This window comes from Xenopus laevis, chromosome 1S (genome assembly GCF_017654675.1).
Source record: "Xenopus laevis strain J_2021 chromosome 1S, Xenopus_laevis_v10.1, whole genome shotgun sequence".
In the NCBI taxonomy this organism is placed as follows: Eukaryota; Metazoa; Chordata; class Amphibia; order Anura; family Pipidae; genus Xenopus; species Xenopus laevis.
The window spans coordinates 28,200,264-28,220,368 of record NC_054372.1 but is presented as its reverse complement, the minus strand read 5'-3'; the positions used below and the strand labels follow the sequence as shown (position 1 = coordinate 28,220,368).

At 40.7% G+C, this 20,105-nt stretch overlaps 1 protein-coding gene across 11 annotated transcripts in view; it reads left to right on the top strand.

Moving 5' to 3' along the window:
• Window positions 1–20,105, top strand: part of fryl.S (FRY like transcription coactivator S homeolog) — a 221,815-nt gene that overhangs the window by 70,224 nt on the left and 131,486 nt on the right. For 3 of the 11 annotated variants that reach the window (XM_041579469.1, XM_041579466.1, XM_041579465.1), the window contains exon 1: window positions 5,544–6,625. The exons of the other annotated variants lie outside the window; for them this stretch is intronic. In XM_041579469.1, coding sequence (XP_041435403.1) covers window positions 6,553–6,625 — 73 coding nt within the window. In that variant the 5' untranslated portion in view covers window positions 5,544–6,552. Of the gene's footprint in view, window positions 1–5,543; window positions 6,626–20,105 lie in introns of those variants that run through there. 11 annotated transcript variants of the gene reach the window in all.

Genomic DNA, 20,105 nt, shown 5'->3' with positions numbered 1-20,105 from the left:
AGATCTTCCTTTTCCACAATGTGTAGAAGCAAGGAAATGTAGTGCCTTTTAAATCCTTCACCGAAGTTTAGTAAAATTGCCTACTTACAAGACAGTGGCAGTTTTATCGCATGTAGTTTTGGTTTCTTGTGTTCTTCCCTCCTATCAGTCACCATTGGGCTCCCAAGTAAAAATATAGAGGGTACATAGTGCAATGACGTTTTATTAAAAAGAATTTAAAAACAATAAAAAGATTTACACTCACATTTGTTCGTAAGATTTTGTCACATATAAGCAAGTCCTTTTTTGGAGATATCACCAGTTGTAAAGCGAAGGAGGATATGTGCCGGCGTCTCTCTCCCTCGTGGTGTCTGCTCCGTGTCTTGCTGTGACGTCACTTCCGCCTGACGCGTTTCACCGACCAATCGGCTTCCTCAGAGGCATGAAGTGCTTCTACATGGGCGCCCTTAAGAGGCGCATCGTCCCTCATTATCCTCGATTGCTTCCTGGTGTGTTGCCCATGGGTCCCGTGTCTTTCCTGTGGTGCGCGTCCCCCTTGCGTTCCACATGCGTTCCATCGGTATCGCACTTCCGGTTTCCTGGTTTCTGGTTGCCACAGCAACCGCATTTTTTTCACTTTTTTTAAAAAAAATTTTTCTCACACTTTTTCATCACAGGGTGTTTTAATTGATTGAAAATACTACACCATATTATGCCCCTGTTTTTTTGCTCTCTCCGTTTGCTTTAGGCGCTGTTCTACAAGACAACATATATATTGTTTCAAATTGGAATATATGTATATTTTTTTCTTATTTTTTCTGGTACTTCATATAGAAGCACTAAGTGGCGCTGGACAAGCATGCAAGCAATCTTCCAAACATATCATCTGCCACTGATAACATACCATATATGCCTATAGCCAATCAATGAGATTTCGTTCACGGACAGGGTCCAACCAAAGTTGGGCTTGTCAGTGAGGTTGCTACAATGATTTAATGGCTAGCAGAACAACTTTATTGCATTTAACTTTCTTACTTATCAGAAATACGTTTTTCTGAACCCAATGCAGGAGACAGGCTGATAAAATGTTTTGGAAATCTAAGTAATGAAAGAAGTAAAGAGAAATATCTAGGGGAGCTGGAAGCTTGTTTTTATTAAAGGAAGACAGAGCAAATACTAAACAGAAAGAGAGAATGTCTGTTTCAGTCAGTGAGGTTTGGTAAAGACTTTCCTCAAGAGATACAGTAATTCACCTGTTAGGAGGACAGTTATGTAGGGAAATTAACCAAAGACACAAGGCCAAAGGTACCCTGGAGTTTAAAAAGGTGAATGTTCTTGAGTATCCCAGTCAGTCATAACTTTAGCCCCTGTCTAAATCTCTGTCCCTGCTTAGAAACCTGTCAAGACATGTGTGATGCCCAAGTACCTTCAGAGAACCAGAGTAAACCTGCCACAGTCCTTAAAGTAGACCTGTCATCCAGACACAAAAAGCTATATAATAAAAGTCCTTTTCAAATTAAACATGAAATCCAATTTCTATTTTTTATTAAAGCATTCATAGCTGTTGTAAGCTCATTTAAAATCTCGGCTTTTAATCAAATATTGCCTACCCCTCCTCTATGACTTAGGCATAGAGGCGGGGCAGACAATTACTTTCACTTTCCATTCAGCACTTCCTAGATGTCACTGTTCTCCATAACCAGTACATGGGGATGGACATCAGGTCCCCCATTCTGGTGCACAAACAAGATTCTGAGATGATACAAGGCTTGTCTTAATAACAGTGTCCAAAAATGGCTCCTGCCTGCTTGCTATAATTATTAATTCCCAGACTGAAGGAAAAAAGGTTCAAATAATTTATTTAGTGTGATTAAATTTCATTTTGCTTGACTAATGGGATAAAATAGGATTCTGAATAATTTTTTGGGGTGAAGGGAAACTATACCCCCAAAATGAATACTTAAGCGACAGATAATTTATATCAAATGAAGTGGCATATTAAAGAATCTTACCCTATCCTATCTTTAATTCAATAGGAATGAAAAAAATATATATATTTATTAATTCCCTTCCACAAAATACTCCTAATAATTAAGACAAATAAACAACAGTGTCTTCTCAGGGTTACATTTTGATGGCTGACTGGCACTGCATGATTCAGGCTGCTGCAGAAATCCTTGTTGGCTTTCATGTGATGGTATGACATAAGGTGCTGACCTCAAATATATATGCACATGTATTGACGTTAAACTCCACATTATAATGATGCTTTGCCTTGAGCTGCCTGACTTGTAACAAGGTGCCATTAGCATCATATCCGGTTCCTTAAGGGGGTGTTGTGGCCTTGTTCTGTATGAGATGATGGTTTGTCATGGAGACTAGCTGAGTGTTCTCAAAATCGGTAATACTTATTTCTCCCTTACCTGCTGTGTTATCATTTTTCACCTTCTTCTTATTATTAATAACAGGTAGAGGTATGTAATCCGTTATCCAGAAAGCTCCAAATTACAGGAAGGCCTTCTCCCACAGACAGACTCCATTTAAAAACAATTTCCTCTTTCTCTATAATAATGAAACAGTACCTTGTACTTGGTCCAAACTAAGATATAATGAACATTTACTGGAAGAAAAACAAGCCTATTGGGGTTATCTAATGTTTAAATGATTTTCTAGTACAGGTGTTGGAATTCTTATCTAGAATGCTCGGGGCCTGGGGTTTTCTGGATAACAGATCTTTCCATAATTTGTATCTTCACACCTGAATGTATTTACTTATCTGAAACCCTGGGCCGGTGCTCCTATCAGAATAAAACTGTACCAGCCCAGTGTTATTCCAGCGAGCACAACGGATCGCTCCTCTTCCGGCTTATTTCTTTGCGCGGCTGCACATGCGCATTAGAGTGGAAATCTGAACTTTAACTAAAACTTCGGCTTTTTCATTCTACTGCGTAATGTAGTGCCCCCGGGAATTTGAAGAAAGAAGAAGCCAGAAGAGGATCGCTCCGTGGTGCTTGCTGAAATAACCCCGGACCGGTGCAGTTTTCTGCTGATAGGAGCACCGGCCCGGGGTTTCGGGTACTTAAATACATTCACTTGGGAGTGCCTAACATTTGGCACCCCTAAGTGCTAAACGACTTTCCTTCTCCTTTAAGTCTACTATAAAATCATGTAAAAATTAAATAAACCAAATCGGTGTCGGACTGCGCCGGCGGGACACAGGGAAAAAACCTGGTGGGCTCCAGCCCTCATGGACTCCGCCAACCCAGACTCAGTAGACATAGGCTGCGCTCCTGACCTCCCCCACCCGATCGCATGAGGAAGGCGCGATACGCAAGAAGCAGGTATGCGCTGGCGGGGTTGGGAGAGGGACAGAGGGAGCCTGGCGTCTGGGGGGGGGGGGTTTCAAATAAATAATGAAAACCAATTGAAAAGTTGCTGGCCATTCTATAACATAATAAAAGTTACCTTAAAGGTGAACCACCGCGTCTATACCTGCTCCCGAAGCTTCAACCTGCAGGGTAACGCAGGTTTTTGCGAATAACCCACGGGTACCCGACCCGCTGCAGGACTCTAACTGCCACTGTACACCAAAGTCAGCCCCTTGTTAAAGTTGCAATTTAAGCAACAGAATGGTTACATACAAATGTAATGTATTTCATTACACTCCTATGGCAGTGAAGGCTGTTCCTGTCATTTGTGCTGTAAAGTATCCCTGTTATGTAAAAGCAGCATTCACTGAAACTGCAGTTTTTGTAAGTTCGAGGTTCCCTTTGTTGCTGTCAGAGAACGATTTACTTGTCTGCTTTCCTGTGACAGTGCGATTAAAGAAGCGATCTGTACCCTATCTCTGCCATAGTGCAGAACAACCGCTAATGATACAGTCACTGTCTGAAGCTCTTGCCATCATTTTAATCATCACTATTAATATTCATTGTTCTCCTTCATCTGCACATAATGATCAACTGTTTCTATCTATTTTGTCAAACAGACTTTTTAAATAATATATATCCTGCTCAAGGCTCGTAAGAATACATTTAATACTTTTTTTTGTTAAATTTAAAGAAGAACTGCAGATAAACTAGACATGTTAAATCTTATTTTCTTTTTATTAGTTGAAGGCCAATACGGCCCTTTAGCAGTAAAGATCTGTGTCTCCAAAGATGCCCCAGTAGCTCTCCATCTTCTTTTCTGCTGATTCACTGCACATGCTCTGTGCTGCTGTCACTTACTGAGCTTAGGGACCGGCTCACAATATACCAAATATACAGAATAGAAATGTCCCAATACAAGGCTGGTTGCTAATTAAATCAGGTTCCCTTTACACAGTAGTAAAGAAACCAGTTAATGTTGCATCATTGAAAGTTTTACCTTTATGGTGGCAGATGTAACCTGAATTTCGGTTGATGGATTGAACATTTTATTTGATCCCTAGTTTTAGTATTTCCACAGTAGCCCCAGAGCACATTGAGCTTGTGCAGTGCTATTGTCGAGCAAAAGATGGCTGTACAAAACAAAAAGAAATGGAGGATTCCGTGGACAGTTATGAAAGCCTGTATCATTGCGGTTATACGGTTACTGTATCTATGGCCCGGTACAGTCAATTCAACATACAGTAGAACCCCCACTTGGTGGGTATAAAATCCAGGAAAATGGAAAATCAGGAAAAAGTATTATGCATAATATCTAGGTGGGACCACAAAACAACAATGTAAAATGAGGGAAAACTTAAAATCAGGGGATGTAAAATGTATTTATTTATATATTTAAATTAGAAACATTTTGATTTTATATATACATTAAACATTTTGGTTTGGGGTCCCCTTTAGAAAAAAACTGCAAATGCATCCGAGCTCATCATTTGAACATTCCAAACCTGAAAAGTCTTCCGACATAACTATAAAATGTTTTTTTGGTGACCTCTAGGGGTTCCGTTTTAGCCTTCATCATTTTAAGATTTTCTCCCTTTACCCTTATTATCTTTTATTTATCTAGGAATGCAGTATGGCTGCTTCTTCTCAAGTGTTCAATGCACAATGACTGATGTGCCAATATTTTACAATTATTTCCCTTTTAATAGCCTTTGTGCCATGCCATTATATTGGAGCTTTCTAGTCTATTGTGGAGTTGCTCAATACACCTCTTCATTAGCCTTTTATGCCAGTATTTATTATTGTAAGGGTATATGTTGTGCATGTGACAATGTCCCATAACACCACAATTTGTGTTTTAGATGTTTCCCTTTCCTTGTTATTTTGTTGCAAAGTGAGTCCTTGGGCCTTTGTGCATTTAATTAACCACTCAGAAGTAAAAGATGCTGTGAATTGCTACTGCTGCTTATCCAGTATATATAGATACAGTAAATATATATATATATATATATATATATATATATATATATATATATATATGCACTTCCAAATGAGTATCCGCACTCCAAGGAAACTTGGAGCAAAGGGAGGGGTGCACGGTAATTATAATTGGTATATATTTATATATATATATATATATATATATATATATATATATATATATATATATATATCTGCCCTGAATTGAATATTTTGTGTATTTTTCTGTGAATCAAGCTGCACCTTGAAAGATACGCGGCTGAATTGTGCAACCTGCATCCGATGCTATTGAGTTAAATGGCAGATTTGATAATGTGAAGCTTTTTAGCATGCAGGCGGCACAGATGCTGCAGGAGGGGAAAGTGAAGCCGTTGGTATTAAAGTGAAAGTGTATGGTGCTTCCAGCGTCGCAGGAGTTAACTTCCTTTCCAAGCCGCTATCTGGTTCCTAAGTGGCTGTTCCAATTAGGAAACAAGACATCAAACATGAGTCTTGAGAAAGCGGAAAGGCACTTTGCAATATACACGGAGCAATTTCACACTGCTGATGCACAGCCAGGGAGCCTCAGCATCGTTCATTACATCACTCTCTTTCCCAGTCCATTATCCTGCAGCTTCTTAAGTGGAATACGCTGGGCTGTGCACCGTCACAGGCGAGCTGACAAGTCCCTGCTCAGTGTAAATCCGTGGAAAGAATGCACAACCCTGAGGACAGGCAGCGGGGAGGCTCTTGCACATGACGGAGAAGAGATCACAACTGTTTGTGCCCAGCTGCTGAGGGGAAGATCCTGTGACATTTGTTAAACTAGTTTACAGCCGAGCAGGCTACGGAGCTGCAGGGCTACTTTGGGGCTTCCGGACCTGTATTTACCAGCCACTGGCAGGTCAAGTTTTGGACAGGTTGAATCATTCTCCTGGCTGCTGTTCTTTCCCTCAGTCACATTGTATTTCCACTGCAGCAAAGGTGAAAATGTCCTTCAGACCCTCCTGACCGCAAACTTGAGGGCTTCATCTTTTTTTTTTTTCTCCATCCCCCCCCCTTCTTGTTTTGAAGTCTCTCTGCATCGAGCAGCAATTTTTCTATAGTTGTGCGTCACTGGGAGACTGCATGATAATGAAGCAGTTCCACTGGAGGCCAGAACGCTGCTGCCCTTAAGGAAAGAAGCGCAGAACAGTTTTATAAAGCACCCTCAAACTACGGAGTCACCGTGGCTGCCAGAAGCATCATGTTAAGCCTACAGGATTCGGTGTTCTTTGAGATTAGCATAAAGTCGCTGCTGAAGTCCTGGAGTAGCAGCTGTGAGTATCGGGGTGCATGTCTCCCCCCCCCCCCTTCATTGTTTTCTGCTCTTGTTTCAATACCCACAATCATGTGAGATTCCTTGCCTGAAGCACGCAGCCTTCTGGGGTTAATTCAGAATCCAGGGACATGTGCAGTTATTTTGCTATATTATTGTGGGGATCATTATTGTAAAGTATTTCGGAGATCTCTGCAGAGATATCTGATAACTGCTCGGCTTGACCACCCCAAAATGTTTATTCCAAGCTAAAAGTACTGCTCACACACAGGCTATATAAATAATGCAGGGCTCTTCCGTTGTGCATCCTCTTTCCCAATTGCTGCACTGCTGTATTTATGGTCAAGTGAGGTTTTTTGGAAACTCTATTTCTGGATGGCCCTGGTAACCTCGCTGTAACAAACTGTACATTTTTCCACCCGGCTGCAGTTAGATTTTAACTCCTTGTGCGATGTGCAGAGCTGTCTTTTAGTTAGTACAAGCAGGAATGAACACTTGGGGACCCTGAGAACACTGGGAAAGGGAAAAAAGCCCTTTGTTACCCCCACCAAATAATCGACTGGGACTGTTTCTTTGGAATCGTGGGTATAGTAAGGGTCCTCTGTTACCCCCACCAGAAACTCTAATGGGACTGTTTCTGTGGAATAGTGTGTGTGTATAGTAAGGTGCAACTGTGCTTGGACTGGATAGTAAGATAGTAACTGCATAGTAAGGCAAGATGTTGCCAGGAGTAGAAATTGCAAGTGTGGCATAGTGTTTACTGCATTTTACCAAGTGCCCCATTACCACTTAGGACATCCCAGATGAAAAAATACAACGCTGAGATCTTGCAGCCATCTTTGTATGTAAGGGATCCTTTGTAACTGACCCAGCATTCCTAGTTCGAATGGTTCATAAATCCATTTTCTAGTCACTTTTAGTTAATTTTATTGCCATCAATTACAGGTTCCAATCACTGCACAAGGTTGCACCCGTGCAATACCTACATAATACACAATGTGTACACTTTATTGAGAGGAGCAATAACGTCTTTATCTTTTAGGGTCAGGGCACACGCTCAGATTTGGGGAGACAAATCTCCTCTTCTTTGGGCGTCTAATCTCCTCGAACTGCCTCCCGCCGGCTAGAATGTAAACTGGCGGAGCCTTACGAGGAAACTTGGGGCGACTTTGGAAAACGAAGCGCCATCCCGCCGGCGATTTACATTCTAGCCAGCGGGAGGCAGTTTGGGGCGATTAGTCGCCCCGAAGAAAAGAAGATTTGTCGCTGTGTTGCCGCAAATATTGTTTTTGTTTGCAATTATATTTATAAATAACCATTAGAGCACTAAGAATTCCTATCCGAGGAGCATACAATCTAATTATCTTTGTATTGCTGAGAAGTTCAATGCAGGCTGGGGAGGGAAATGTCAGGCAAGTCTTTAGGATACTGTACCTTGGAACTCTTGGCAAAGGAACTTTAAGAGCAAACAGGAACCCTGAATTTGGGAGGTGCATCCATTGCCAGAAAACAATCATGTGAAATGGGCCCAGTTTATGGGGCTGTAGCCGTGCTGGCTAACGTTTCATTCACTAGCAACAATAGAGTGCCACTCGTATCACCTAGATACAGGATGCTTTCATTTGGACAGGATTTTACACATTATTCTCCCCCCCTTATTTTGGAGTTGGTTACATTCTATTAACCCTGTTTTACCACTACTATGAATCAATCATTTCACAGTGTCTGTATGCTGGCTGGTGTTGTTACGACTAGTGAACCTTCCCTGGTACATTCCACCCCTTTAATCTACAGAGCATTTAAGGGATAAAAGCAAACAAATTTAACGATAAGCATTCTATGGTAAGAACTATTGTGATGAGGCCAAACAAGACAACTATAAATGGCACGGATTAAATGTACTACATTTTCAATTACACCAGTGTTGTTTATCAGCTGTAATATATTACGCAGATCTTCCTGATTCATTTTATTAAATCCAATGCTATTAAAGGTCGAGTAATATACTTATAACCCTATTTGCACTATTCAGTGGCATGGATTGTGCTGTGGGTTGGAGTGCAGGGTGTGTTTTGTTGCAATATTTAATAAACAACAAATCCCTATAAAACTGATGTTGGCAGGCTGTCTGCTGGAAATATATGGTCTATGGGGGTATTCTGTTACTGCCCTGTCGTTATGACATTTCATAGATGCCTAAAGTAGTTGTTCACCTTTAAGTAAACTTTTAGTATGTCATGGGATTACCTTTTCAGTTGGTCTTTATTAATTATCTTTTCTGACTCTTTCCAGCTTTCAAATGGGGGTCAAAAACGACTACTTTGCGAGACAATTACTTTATCATTACTTTTTTTTTTTTTACTTACCTTTCTGTTAATCTGCTGTTCATCACCTCCCACTGTGTCCAGTGCCTTGTTACTGGGTTAAAATGCACCCTAGCAACCAGAAAACCTCTTATCATTTCACAATGGAACAAGGTGAGGAAAGGAAAGCCTAAGGGGGGGGGGGGGTGTTCCCATTGAGCAGACAGACAGACTGACTATCGTGATTTCCTTTCGATCTGTGAAATTATCTATGTCTGTGTTAAAAAGAAGGTAAAGATACAGTGTTCATTCACATTTTGATGCATAAGCTGGACGTAAAAATATGTTCTTAATGTTACCTAGTTTTAGCCAACTAAGAGCACCTTGTAGCCTTCAAGATGATGTTGACCCATACCCTCTAAAAACTGATCTGAAGGGCTATGGCTTTCCCATTATGATATTATACTATGATCTGGATGTGGGAAGAGACATGGTTTCATGTCCGCTCTAGAACAATCCAAATGTAAAAATTGCTTGCAGTCTCTTTTGTAGAGCAGCATTAGTCATCAGTTTCTCACTAGTTGCCAAGTTATCACTTTTGTGCTTTGCGTAAGGACCATGGCGGATATTCCCAGGCAGAATACTCTAGCACAGGACTATCTAACTGCCAAATCGCATATACAACAATTGAAACAGATATGCAAAAGTCTATGGAACCCATGGGCAGTCTGGAGGCAGCAAAAATGTCTTGGAGGGCTGTAGTGATCTCACTGACATATCATACCTCCCAACTGTCCCTTTTTCGGAGGGACAGTCCCTCTTTTGACAGCTCAACCCGCAGTCCCTCATTTGTACTGGAAAGTCCCTCTTTTCTATGCACTGAACAGGCAGAAAAAGAAACAAAGTTTCTCACTTAATTGGCTTTTAGCAGAGAGCACAGAACAGCTAACAGGTGCAAATAAGATACTTTGTAACAATTTTGAGACACAAAAACACAGTTTAGATAAGGAGAAATATTTTCAAACTTTCATAACCTGCCAAATTTTGTAAAACAAACATGGTAATTAGGGGGTGTGGCCACAAAAAGGGGTGTGGTCCAAAAAATTGCTGCACTTCGTGCGGGAAAATTTTTTTTTGTCCCTCTTTTTACTTCCATAATGTTGGGAGGTATGACATATATATATAGAAGTGGAGATCGCACTCGCAGGTCTTAAGTGTAGTAAATCAAATTTTATTGTGGACAATCGCTGACGTTTCGGCTGATACAACAGCCTTTCTCAAAGTAAAAAATGTGTCAAACAAACGGAAATAAATACACAGTGTGGCAGGAACAAAATCAAAAAACCAAAGGGCAAACCGAAGACAGAGGAAGTGACGTGTAAGTGACATCATAAGTGAAAAAAACTAACATAAAGGACGAAAGTAAGACTAATAATTGAGAACAAAAAATCAAGTGAAACGAATAAAAATAATTTAAAATTATTCAAACGCAGGGGCTTATATCAATGAAAATAGTTAACAAAAATAAGGATCAGAGCCGCTAAATCGCATAGATGCGCACAAGGTAGTTAGATTCCACTGCGCCAATGTTATATTGAGCAGTTTCAGCGAAGATCAACACAATGTCTATGTTTCAAAAAAATATTCATTGCTCATAAATCAATCAGAACCGGTAACATAATAGACAGCGGGGAGAATCAGCAAGAGAGTTTAGACACAATGTAGCAGGGTATCGGTATATTAGTAAGTGGACGTCAGTTAGATAGTTCCAATAGGAACAGGAGAAAAAGGAGTAATAGACCGCCAGCCAAAAAAGCAAAACATGAAAACGAATACTGTCAAAAGGACAGAGAAGCAAAGTGACATCAGAGAGTAGGCAGAAAGCTAAACAACAAAAGATCGAAAAGGAAACTGGACTGGAGAAAAATAGAAAAAAAGAAGGAAAGAAACCACCGGAGACGATGAAATTGATGATGAAAAATAGATGAAAAAGCATAAAGAAAAATAAAAATAAAAATATATAATAAGGTGAAAAATAAAAATGAAAATAAAATAAAAAATATATAAAAAAGATTATATATAAAAAATAAAAAATACAATTAAAATAAAAAATTAAAAAATACAAATAAAATAAAAAATATAAATATAACAAATAAAAATGAAATAACAGATTTGTACAGTATCGTGCAGGACAAAAGGATTTTTGTGAACGAGTGAGTGTACCGCAAGTGGGTCCAATCATTGATATTCGTCACAACATAACACGGATGGTGTGGCATCCGCGATCCCAAAAAAATATATATATATAAAGGGAGAACCTTTCTGTAAGGACACTGGAACTAAGAGTGTGAAGAGGCAGGTAGATAATTGTGGCAGGCACCCAAAAATTACGCGGTAGAGGAAAGTCAGAACTGAATCAAACCCTCCCTCATTACCAGGGTCCAGAGCTACTGCATCGGTCCGATCAAGTGTCTCATTGCGATGTAAGTGCCTCAGCAAATGTAGCAGGATCCAGTCTGGTAGGGTATAGGCATCTCGCATCCCCTCTTTTCGTACCCGATCAGGAGTGAGATCTACTGTACTGTAGTCACGTCGTACTGCCGTGTCGTAAGGGAAGTGTGGGTATCAAACCAAAGTTGCCGACTTCGTAGTTGTGTAAAGCCAATCACTTATGCTGGAGGAGTAGTATATAGAGCTGTTGGTGCCGCAGTGTAGTTATGAGGCATAAGCGATCAGTTGGCAGAGGCCAGCTAGCGGTGATCAAATCCAAATGAACCACGGATTGCTAGGGAAAGACCAGTACAGGTTGGTCGTCGGTAAGTGGTGCAAGGTGGTTGCCAGCAGGCCAATCAAACACCTTTAGTGTGGCGGCGTGGTCTAGGCGATCGGCGATCATTTGTCGAAAATCGGCTTGCGGTGATCCCATCGTGCCAAGCTGCGGACAGTTTTGGTAAGTACAGTAAAGTGTGAATGCCATCACTTAGTCGTAACTCTTATGTAGCTTGTGTACAGCAGAGTGTGGATGTTGTCACTTATTCGTGACTCTTATGCAGCTTATGTGACACACAATCTCTATATCCAGGTCGATGGGCAACAACTTGCACTGTCCATTGGGTGACGTGGATAAAGGTCCAAATAAGAGTACACAGCGCTCACTAAAGTCCCAGGTTTCCACGGGGTATGTGGTATGACCATAAAGATGGAAATCAGGTGTTGCAGTGGTGGAACTCAAGCACTGTAGGGGACTCAGGTTCTTGGAAGGGCTGGTCAAGGGTACTTACATCAAAAAATCAAAAAACAAAAACAAAAATACCAAAAATCAAAAAATAAAATAAAAAATAAAAGATAAAAAATGAAAAAATATGAAAAAATAGAGAAAAAGTTAAAAAGGCAAAGAAGAATAAGAAGAAAAAAAGAAGAAAAAAAGAAGAAAAGTTGTGCACATATAACGAAGGAACCGACCCCTGTGTACACCGCTTACCCCCAAAGATTAAGGATATAAATCAAATAGTGATCACACACTATATTCTTGTTGAAGGACATACTAAGTGTCAAAATAATATATGTAATTTAGACTGACAAATTATGAATAACATCAAAAATAGCTACTAGTCAGTAACTTGGACACTCGAACACTGGTCCCTGTGAATTAGGAGGGCCTATAGATAGGAAATAATGACAAAATATCAAACAGGGAGATATATAAGGATTACTTGTAAATGAATGGAGTGTACGAAATCAGTTCGTTCAGTCCATGGGGGCTAGTGGTGTTCAGTCTGTGGATCCATCTTAATCGTAGACTCGCCAATGTGTGTCTATGGAGTAGAAAATGGGCAGCAACTGGTGTGTCTGCCTTCCCTGTTGTGAGCGCTGCTCGGATCGCGGATCTGTGGTTAGCCATTCGTTCACGAAATGTCGTTATTGTCTTGCCAATATAAAAAAGTCCGCACGGAGATTTAATGAAATAGATGAGGAACTTGGACGTACAGGTCATTTTGTGATTGATGGCAATGGGTTTGCCAGAATGAGGATGATTAAATGAAGAACCTGTGATGAGATGGTTGCAGGTGGTACATGACGGGCATCGAAAACAGCCCTTCTTTTCAGTGTTAAGCCATGTTGAGGACGTCCCATGTTGGTAACAATGGTTCGGATCCGTCTTTACAAGGATATCCCTCAAGTTCCTTCCTCTCCTGAAAGCAATACGGGGTCTGGTTCTAAAGATAGGCGGGAGTGTAGTGTCTCTTTCGAGTACTGTCCAGTGTTCTTGTATGGCCCGTGTGAGAGGTTTCACATCAGGGGTATAAGTGGTGAGAAAAACAAGAGTCTCTTTTGTTGTATCCTTATCGCTATTGTTGGATTGGTGGAGAAGGTCTTGCTGGGTGTGTAGTAAGGCTCTTTCTTTGTTGTAAAGTAGCTCGTTCAGATGGTACCCTCTCCGGACAAGTCTGGATATCAGGTCATCGAGTTGAACATGTAGTTGCGTCAGATCAGAATTGTTCCGCACCATACGGATCATCTGTGAATAGGGGACACTTTTTTTAATATGTGGTGGGTGACAAGAAGTATAATGTAGTAAGGTGTTCCGATCTGTGGGTTTCCTGTACGTGGTGGTAGTGATCCCTTTGTCTGTAAGAGTCAGAGACAAATCCAGAAATGAAATTTGTTTTTCGTCAATGGATGCCGTGAAGCGTATGGTGGAAGGCAGAGAATTAAGTTCGTTGATCATAGTAGTAAACTGATCAGTGGAGCCGGTCCATAGCAGGAACAGGTCATCGATGAAGCGATAAAGTTTGTGAATACAGGGGCCATATTTCGACAGAATGAAGGTCTCCTCGTATTTCGCCATATACAAATTGGCGAATGCAGGCGCGACACTCGATCCCATACTCGTACCGCTTATCTGTAAATAGTAAGATAGTTCAAACTTAAAATAGTTACAGGTAAGACATAGCTGAAGAAGTTGTAGCAGGAATTCGATGGGAGGTCTGCCCGGTACTGGATTTTTCAAAAGGAAGTCTTTGATGTTTTCAATCCCCTCATCCGTGGGGATAACGGTGTAGAGGGAAGACACGATCCATGGTTTCCCCCTGGGAAATGGTAATGCCGAATGAAGTTTGATCAGGAAATCACTTGAATCCTGGATGTATGTGGGTGTTTTCCTCATGATCGGCTGTAGATAGTGGTCGACAAAGATGGCTAGGGGCTGTAAGAGTGACTCCCTTGTGCTGACTATTGGACGACCTGGAGGGGCTGTCAAACCCTTGTGGATCTTAGGTAGAGTATATATAATGGGACAAATGGGGAATTCTTGAATCAAGAAGTCTCTTGTATCTTCAGTCAAAATGTCCATAGCGTAACCAGCTTGTATGACGATGTCCACTTGGCGTTTGAATAACGACGTAGGGTTATATATATAGTCAAATACAAGAGTCCTCTGCACTCAACCCATTATCAATATATTTAAGACAGAGACATTTTGTGCATACTGCTACTGAAAAATGCCTTACCCTTTAAACAAAACAGGGATTGTTTGTCCGTATATTGCAATATATTTTACAAAGGGACTAAGTTTTACCTGCAACTTACTCGCTGCTTTCAAAGTAAAACTCCCAAACTTGGCTGCCCTTTTATTAGACACCAGTGGGATCACCTGACTATAGCTGGGAAGGGTGGGAGCTACAACATGGAGCTGGTCACTGCTCCTGTAGAACTATAACAAACAAGGGAAAGTTGTGCTCACGACTAATTTTTAAAACCATTAGGCGGGGGTGCAGCGAGGCTGTGACCACAAAATACATATAGTCAAATACAAGAGTAAATTGTATTATACATTGTGAAATGTATAATGAAGCAATAGAATTCTTAATGAATTCTTAATGAATCAGATGAAAATTAAGCGTAGGACTGGCCAGATATGGGATGACTGACGTAGTTGGCCAGCTTAAATATATTGCAATATATGGACAAACAATCCCTGTTTTGTTTAAAGGGTAAGGCATTTTTCAGTAGCAGTATGCACAAAATGTCTCTGTCTTAAATATATTGATAATGGGTTGAGTGCAGAGGACTCTTGTATTTGTCTATATGTATTTTGTGGTCACAGCCTCATTGCACCCCCGCCTAATGGTTTTAAAAATTAGTGGTGAGCACAACTTTCCCTTGTTTGTTTTATATATATATATATATATATATATATATATATATATATATATATATATATATATATATATATATATATATATATATATATATATATATATATATATATATATGCCTCAAATAAACTAGTTTTGTTTTTTTCATAAGTCCTGTGAGAGAGGTGTATGAACTTTTACTGCAGCGTGCACCCTTATTCAGCTACGATAGTCGTGAGTGCTGATATTCCAATTATTGTCTTTAGGGAAAATATAAAACATCTTGCAGTCGCTTTGTGTTGCTATACATGTACATAAAGGGTTGGGTTATTGAGCAGGGATATGTATTTATCATTTATTGTTTTGTGTTGGATCTGCCATAGTTAACTCATCCAAGCACTGTAATAAAATGTAGTCCTCCAGTGGCTTTTATCATGAAAAATGGTTAAATTGTTTTGGCTTTATGGGACAGTTATTTTTGATCTTAGCAATATAAAATATGTACCTGCATTGTATTCCAAATACAAGTAAAAGTACTTGTACAGTACTAGGGATAACAAAATTTGCAGTGTGCACCAATTTCCATCCACAGCAAGGGTGAGAGATTCTGTATCCGGCTGATTCCAAAAACAAATGGTTCTATGCTTCTCTAACGGGTAATGGTTATAAAAACATGGTGTTCTCTTAATATGGCCTTGTATACTAAAGTCCACTTGTTTCACAAGGTCTTTGCCTGAATTAGCCCCTTAGTTGTTGGGGCAAACGAGATTATCCATGAATTAATGCAACACTGTACCCAGAAAACCTGCTTTATCAATACTGCCCTTAAACTACCAAATGTCATGTAAATGTTAATTTTGTATTTCAGAGGAAGGGCTGGTATACACAGGCCCAGATTTGTGGAAAGGCCATCTAGGCCCAGTCCTAGGCCGGCAGGATTTTAGGGGGGCGGCATGCTGCTCAACCACACCCACATTGGTTCAAAAACACTGGGGATGCGCTGGAGATACAATAATTTTTTAAATTTCCCATGCACCAATCCCCATTGCTTCTGGCCCCCTGGAGGGGATAGGGGCGACGGACGGCAGTGGGCCTATGGGCGCCACTATGTAAATCCGTCCCTGGGTATACAATAGATTTGCAAAGCAACAACTCTTATTTCAGTTTTAATTTCCCATAAAGGCTGAGCTTCATGTGTGGCCGCCTACAAAAGGTGCTTGTTTGGAATATAACTTGGTTCCATACTGTAGTCTGGGCAGGAATATTTGAAATTAGCTTGGATTCCCTTGTTACTATCACTTAAACAGCGGCAAATATGGCATAAAATATGCTGCTTTCAGTTGTTGTTTTGTGTAATGGGGAAGGTGGGGTGGAATAAGACAATGATTGCTTCTCAGTCTAACTAGCAACCAATATTGGCATCTTTGATCTACCCACGTTCCTACATTTTGTGTAGAACCTTGCTGCTAGAATGGTCTTTCAGTAGACAGAAGGGTCCACTGTAAAGCAATAATTCCAGCAGCACTCCGATATGTGAATCAAAGATTATTTATTCATGCCATTAGCTCTGCTAATGGCATGAATAAATAATCTTTGATTCACATATCGGAGTGCTGCTGGAATTATTGCTTTACAGTGGAACTTTTCCTTGGGCAGAGAGGAACACAGCTGTGCACCCGACGCTGCAAAAGGCGATTTAGTGTAAGTGTGGCACCTTATTGATTTGATTTGTCAGTAGACAGAAGGGAGTCCGTATCTCCTTGCTCTCCCCCCTGTCTTTTTTGAATACCCCAGTGAATAAACAACTATGTTTTATAAGTGAGTGTTTGTGTAAGTGGTAGTAAATTGTTGGCAACACAGCCACGCGTCACCTCAAAACAGCCCTATGTTGTGTGTTGTATATCACAGACAGCTCTCTGGCATTAGTTGTCAGAAGTAAATGCCAAAAAATGTCGCTAATGTTTATCCAACTAACAGTGGAAAAACACAGGCATGGGTACTCGGTCTGTACACCACTGACTCACTGCCCGGAATTTGTGTGTTGGGGATATAAATATCCCTTTCTGGCCCACGGTTTCTGTCTTGTAATAATTGTGTGATTTGTTCAACGGAAAGGATTAGTTACAATTATGCATATAGCATAGGCGTATGTTGCTAACAAAGGGGAAATGGTATTATTTTATTTATTGCCTCTGCCTTTATTTAGGTCCAGTACACAAAAATGTGTTTTGTGAGCATCTGTCTAAAAGATGTGTGCATCCTATGCATTTCCTATGCACACACACAAGAAATTCCTGTTCTTTGTGTCCCAGCTGCCAAAATTGGCCAGATCTCCATCAGGCAGGTTGATTTTCCAACTCGGGAAAAGACTGTGTTGACAATTTGATGGAATCCTCTCCCCCGACGGCCTGCATTGGTGGCAATTAAGATCTGATCTGGTCACTTTTAGGGCCAAATTATGGGATCAGCCCGATATTGCCCACCTCAAGGTGTTGGGCTTCAGAGTAATGACATGAAAGGAGATTTGTTGCCAATAAAATTCTTGACTATATAGTAATTGTCTCAAGTAAATTACATTACTTGTGCCTTCTTTTGCATTCTCCCATTATTAAGCTAAATCGCTGCAAGTAATGTAATTTAATTAATTGGACAGATTACAATTTTAGGACAAGTCATTTTTTGGGAGATTTGTTGCACATTTTTAGCACTGGCAACAAATCTCCCCGTGTGTCATTGCTCTTAGACTGGGTTTCCATAAATATCTAGGATAGCAATGAAACATAACAGAAAATATCACCCAAACTGGCCTTTTTTCTCTGGACCTACTCATTCGCTACATGTGTCCCAACCCCCTAGGGGCAGTTTCCTATTTTGGGTAACTATACAGTTCCACCCTACATCACTAATCTGTTTACTGGATTTCCTTGTATTTCCTTGTAGAATACTTCTGTGCTGACTGCATGAGTTATGGTAAATATGTTGTTCTCTGCAGCTGTTGAGCAGGACACAGACCATAACAATCACTTGGAGGGCCACATATTCCCCCTCCCCACACCAGTTGATAATCCATTCTGTAACACTGGCAGGGTAGTTGTGATGCTTTTTATTGCTTTATATGTGAAAATGCTTTGGTAACTCAATAGAAAACAGTGGGCGGGCATGAGTGTGTGAATAAATGACAGCATTTTGACTTGAAAATTGCTTTCTTCTTTTAAAATGTACCTTTGTTGACTTAACATTAACATTTTTATATGTTAAAGCCATTTATTATGAACTATTTCCCAACAGCCGATCTATACAGCAGGTACACAGACATCTGAACGAATGCTGGAGAGGCTATTTAAACTGCTAGCGATGTCTCACAACACATAAACTCAATTTTTTGACATATTTCAGCTACTGGCATTGCCATAGACTTTATTGGAAGCCACATGACGTCACTGGCAAAGTCAGTTCTTCACCCAGAGACATATACAGTAGTAGAGAGATTCCAATCACCTCTCTTGATTCCATCAGTGTCTCTTGGTTTCCATTAAACTCAATGGAAGTTGGCTTGGAGGCTTTGGACCTTTCTTCATTCCTTAAAGGGGAACTCCAGCTTCCAAACCAAAATTTGATAAAGAGGCCCACATAACACAGAAACCCCTAATATATCCATCACAGTTACCTGTTTCTTCAAAAAGTATGAATAAATTCCATTTTTTATGCTGAAATCCAGCTGTTTAACAGTTCTTCTCTTTCTGCATTATTTGAAACTCTGGCAGGGAAGAAGGGACTAAACACTGATGTTACAAATTGTAACAACTTCTCCACAACTTACAGACAGCATGCAGGAACTACATAACCCACAATGCATTGCACTGGGATGTTCTGTTCCTTATTGAAATCACATGTGCAGGGAATTGTGGGGTTTGGAGGATGCAGACTGAGGACAGATGGCTGTTGATACAAAGTAACAGTAGTCAGCCAGCTCAGCAAAGTAGTCAGACTGATCAGCAGGAGAGCAGGGGACTAGGTTTAGGGAACTGTTCCAAACCGTTAAAAATAATGAAAAGTCTGCATATTTTTTAATATTTAATATTAATATTAATATTTAATATTTTTTGATATATATTGCACAGTTGCCCGAAATAATGTTTACTTTTCAAAAAGCTGAAGTTATGTTTGTGTGGAGTTCCCCCTTTAAATATGTTGGACTGAAACCAGCTGATGTGGCATGACTGTAATCAAAAACACTAACCCTGGTGGTCTAGTGGTGCGGCGGGGATGCTCCTCTTCTCCTGTGCCGGCTCCTTCTTAGCGCATGCGCACTGGCGTGATGACATCCGCGCGCAATGGCGCGGAATTTAAAATAATAAAAGGGACATTCCTACTGTTTCTCATTGCCCGTGATAGGAGTTTGTTCCTGGTGCTTCCTGAGCTTTTGCTATTCCTGTTTTGAACCTGTTTAATTCCTGTTGTGACCCCTGCCTGGCTTTTGACTATTCTGACCTCTGGATCCTGACCCTTGCCTGAATACCGACTACCTCTTCTGATTGACTTCCTGGTTTGACCCTTGCCTGCCTGACTACATTTATTCTCTGCCTGCCTCAACCGGATCTGACTACTCTATTGCCTTGTACTATGACCTTCTGCCCAAAGACTTTGCTTTACAGTCATGCCCCTCTGCCAATCCAGAACCTATAGGCTTGCACCTCTCGTTTAAGTCCTGGTGGCATCCAAGTAGCTGAGGGCTCCACCCGAGGCCAAAGGCGGTCACACTACAGGTGAAGTGCGAGCCGAGACCAGGGTGCTTGGCATTTGTTCTGGTGTTGGGTGCCGATGTTACAATAACTCTTAAGTCACGGATAAGGGGCTGCAGGTTGGACTGATTCCACTACAATGGACCTGGTTGTATAATAGAATGAACCTAATCTGATTTTGTAGCAAGGACTTCCTCTTAGGGCTATTCCACACGGGGAGATAGCCACGCGTTTGCGGTCGCGGCGACAAAGCGCCGCGCCAGTCGCCGCGACCGGCGCAGGCGACAGTTTTGTATGGG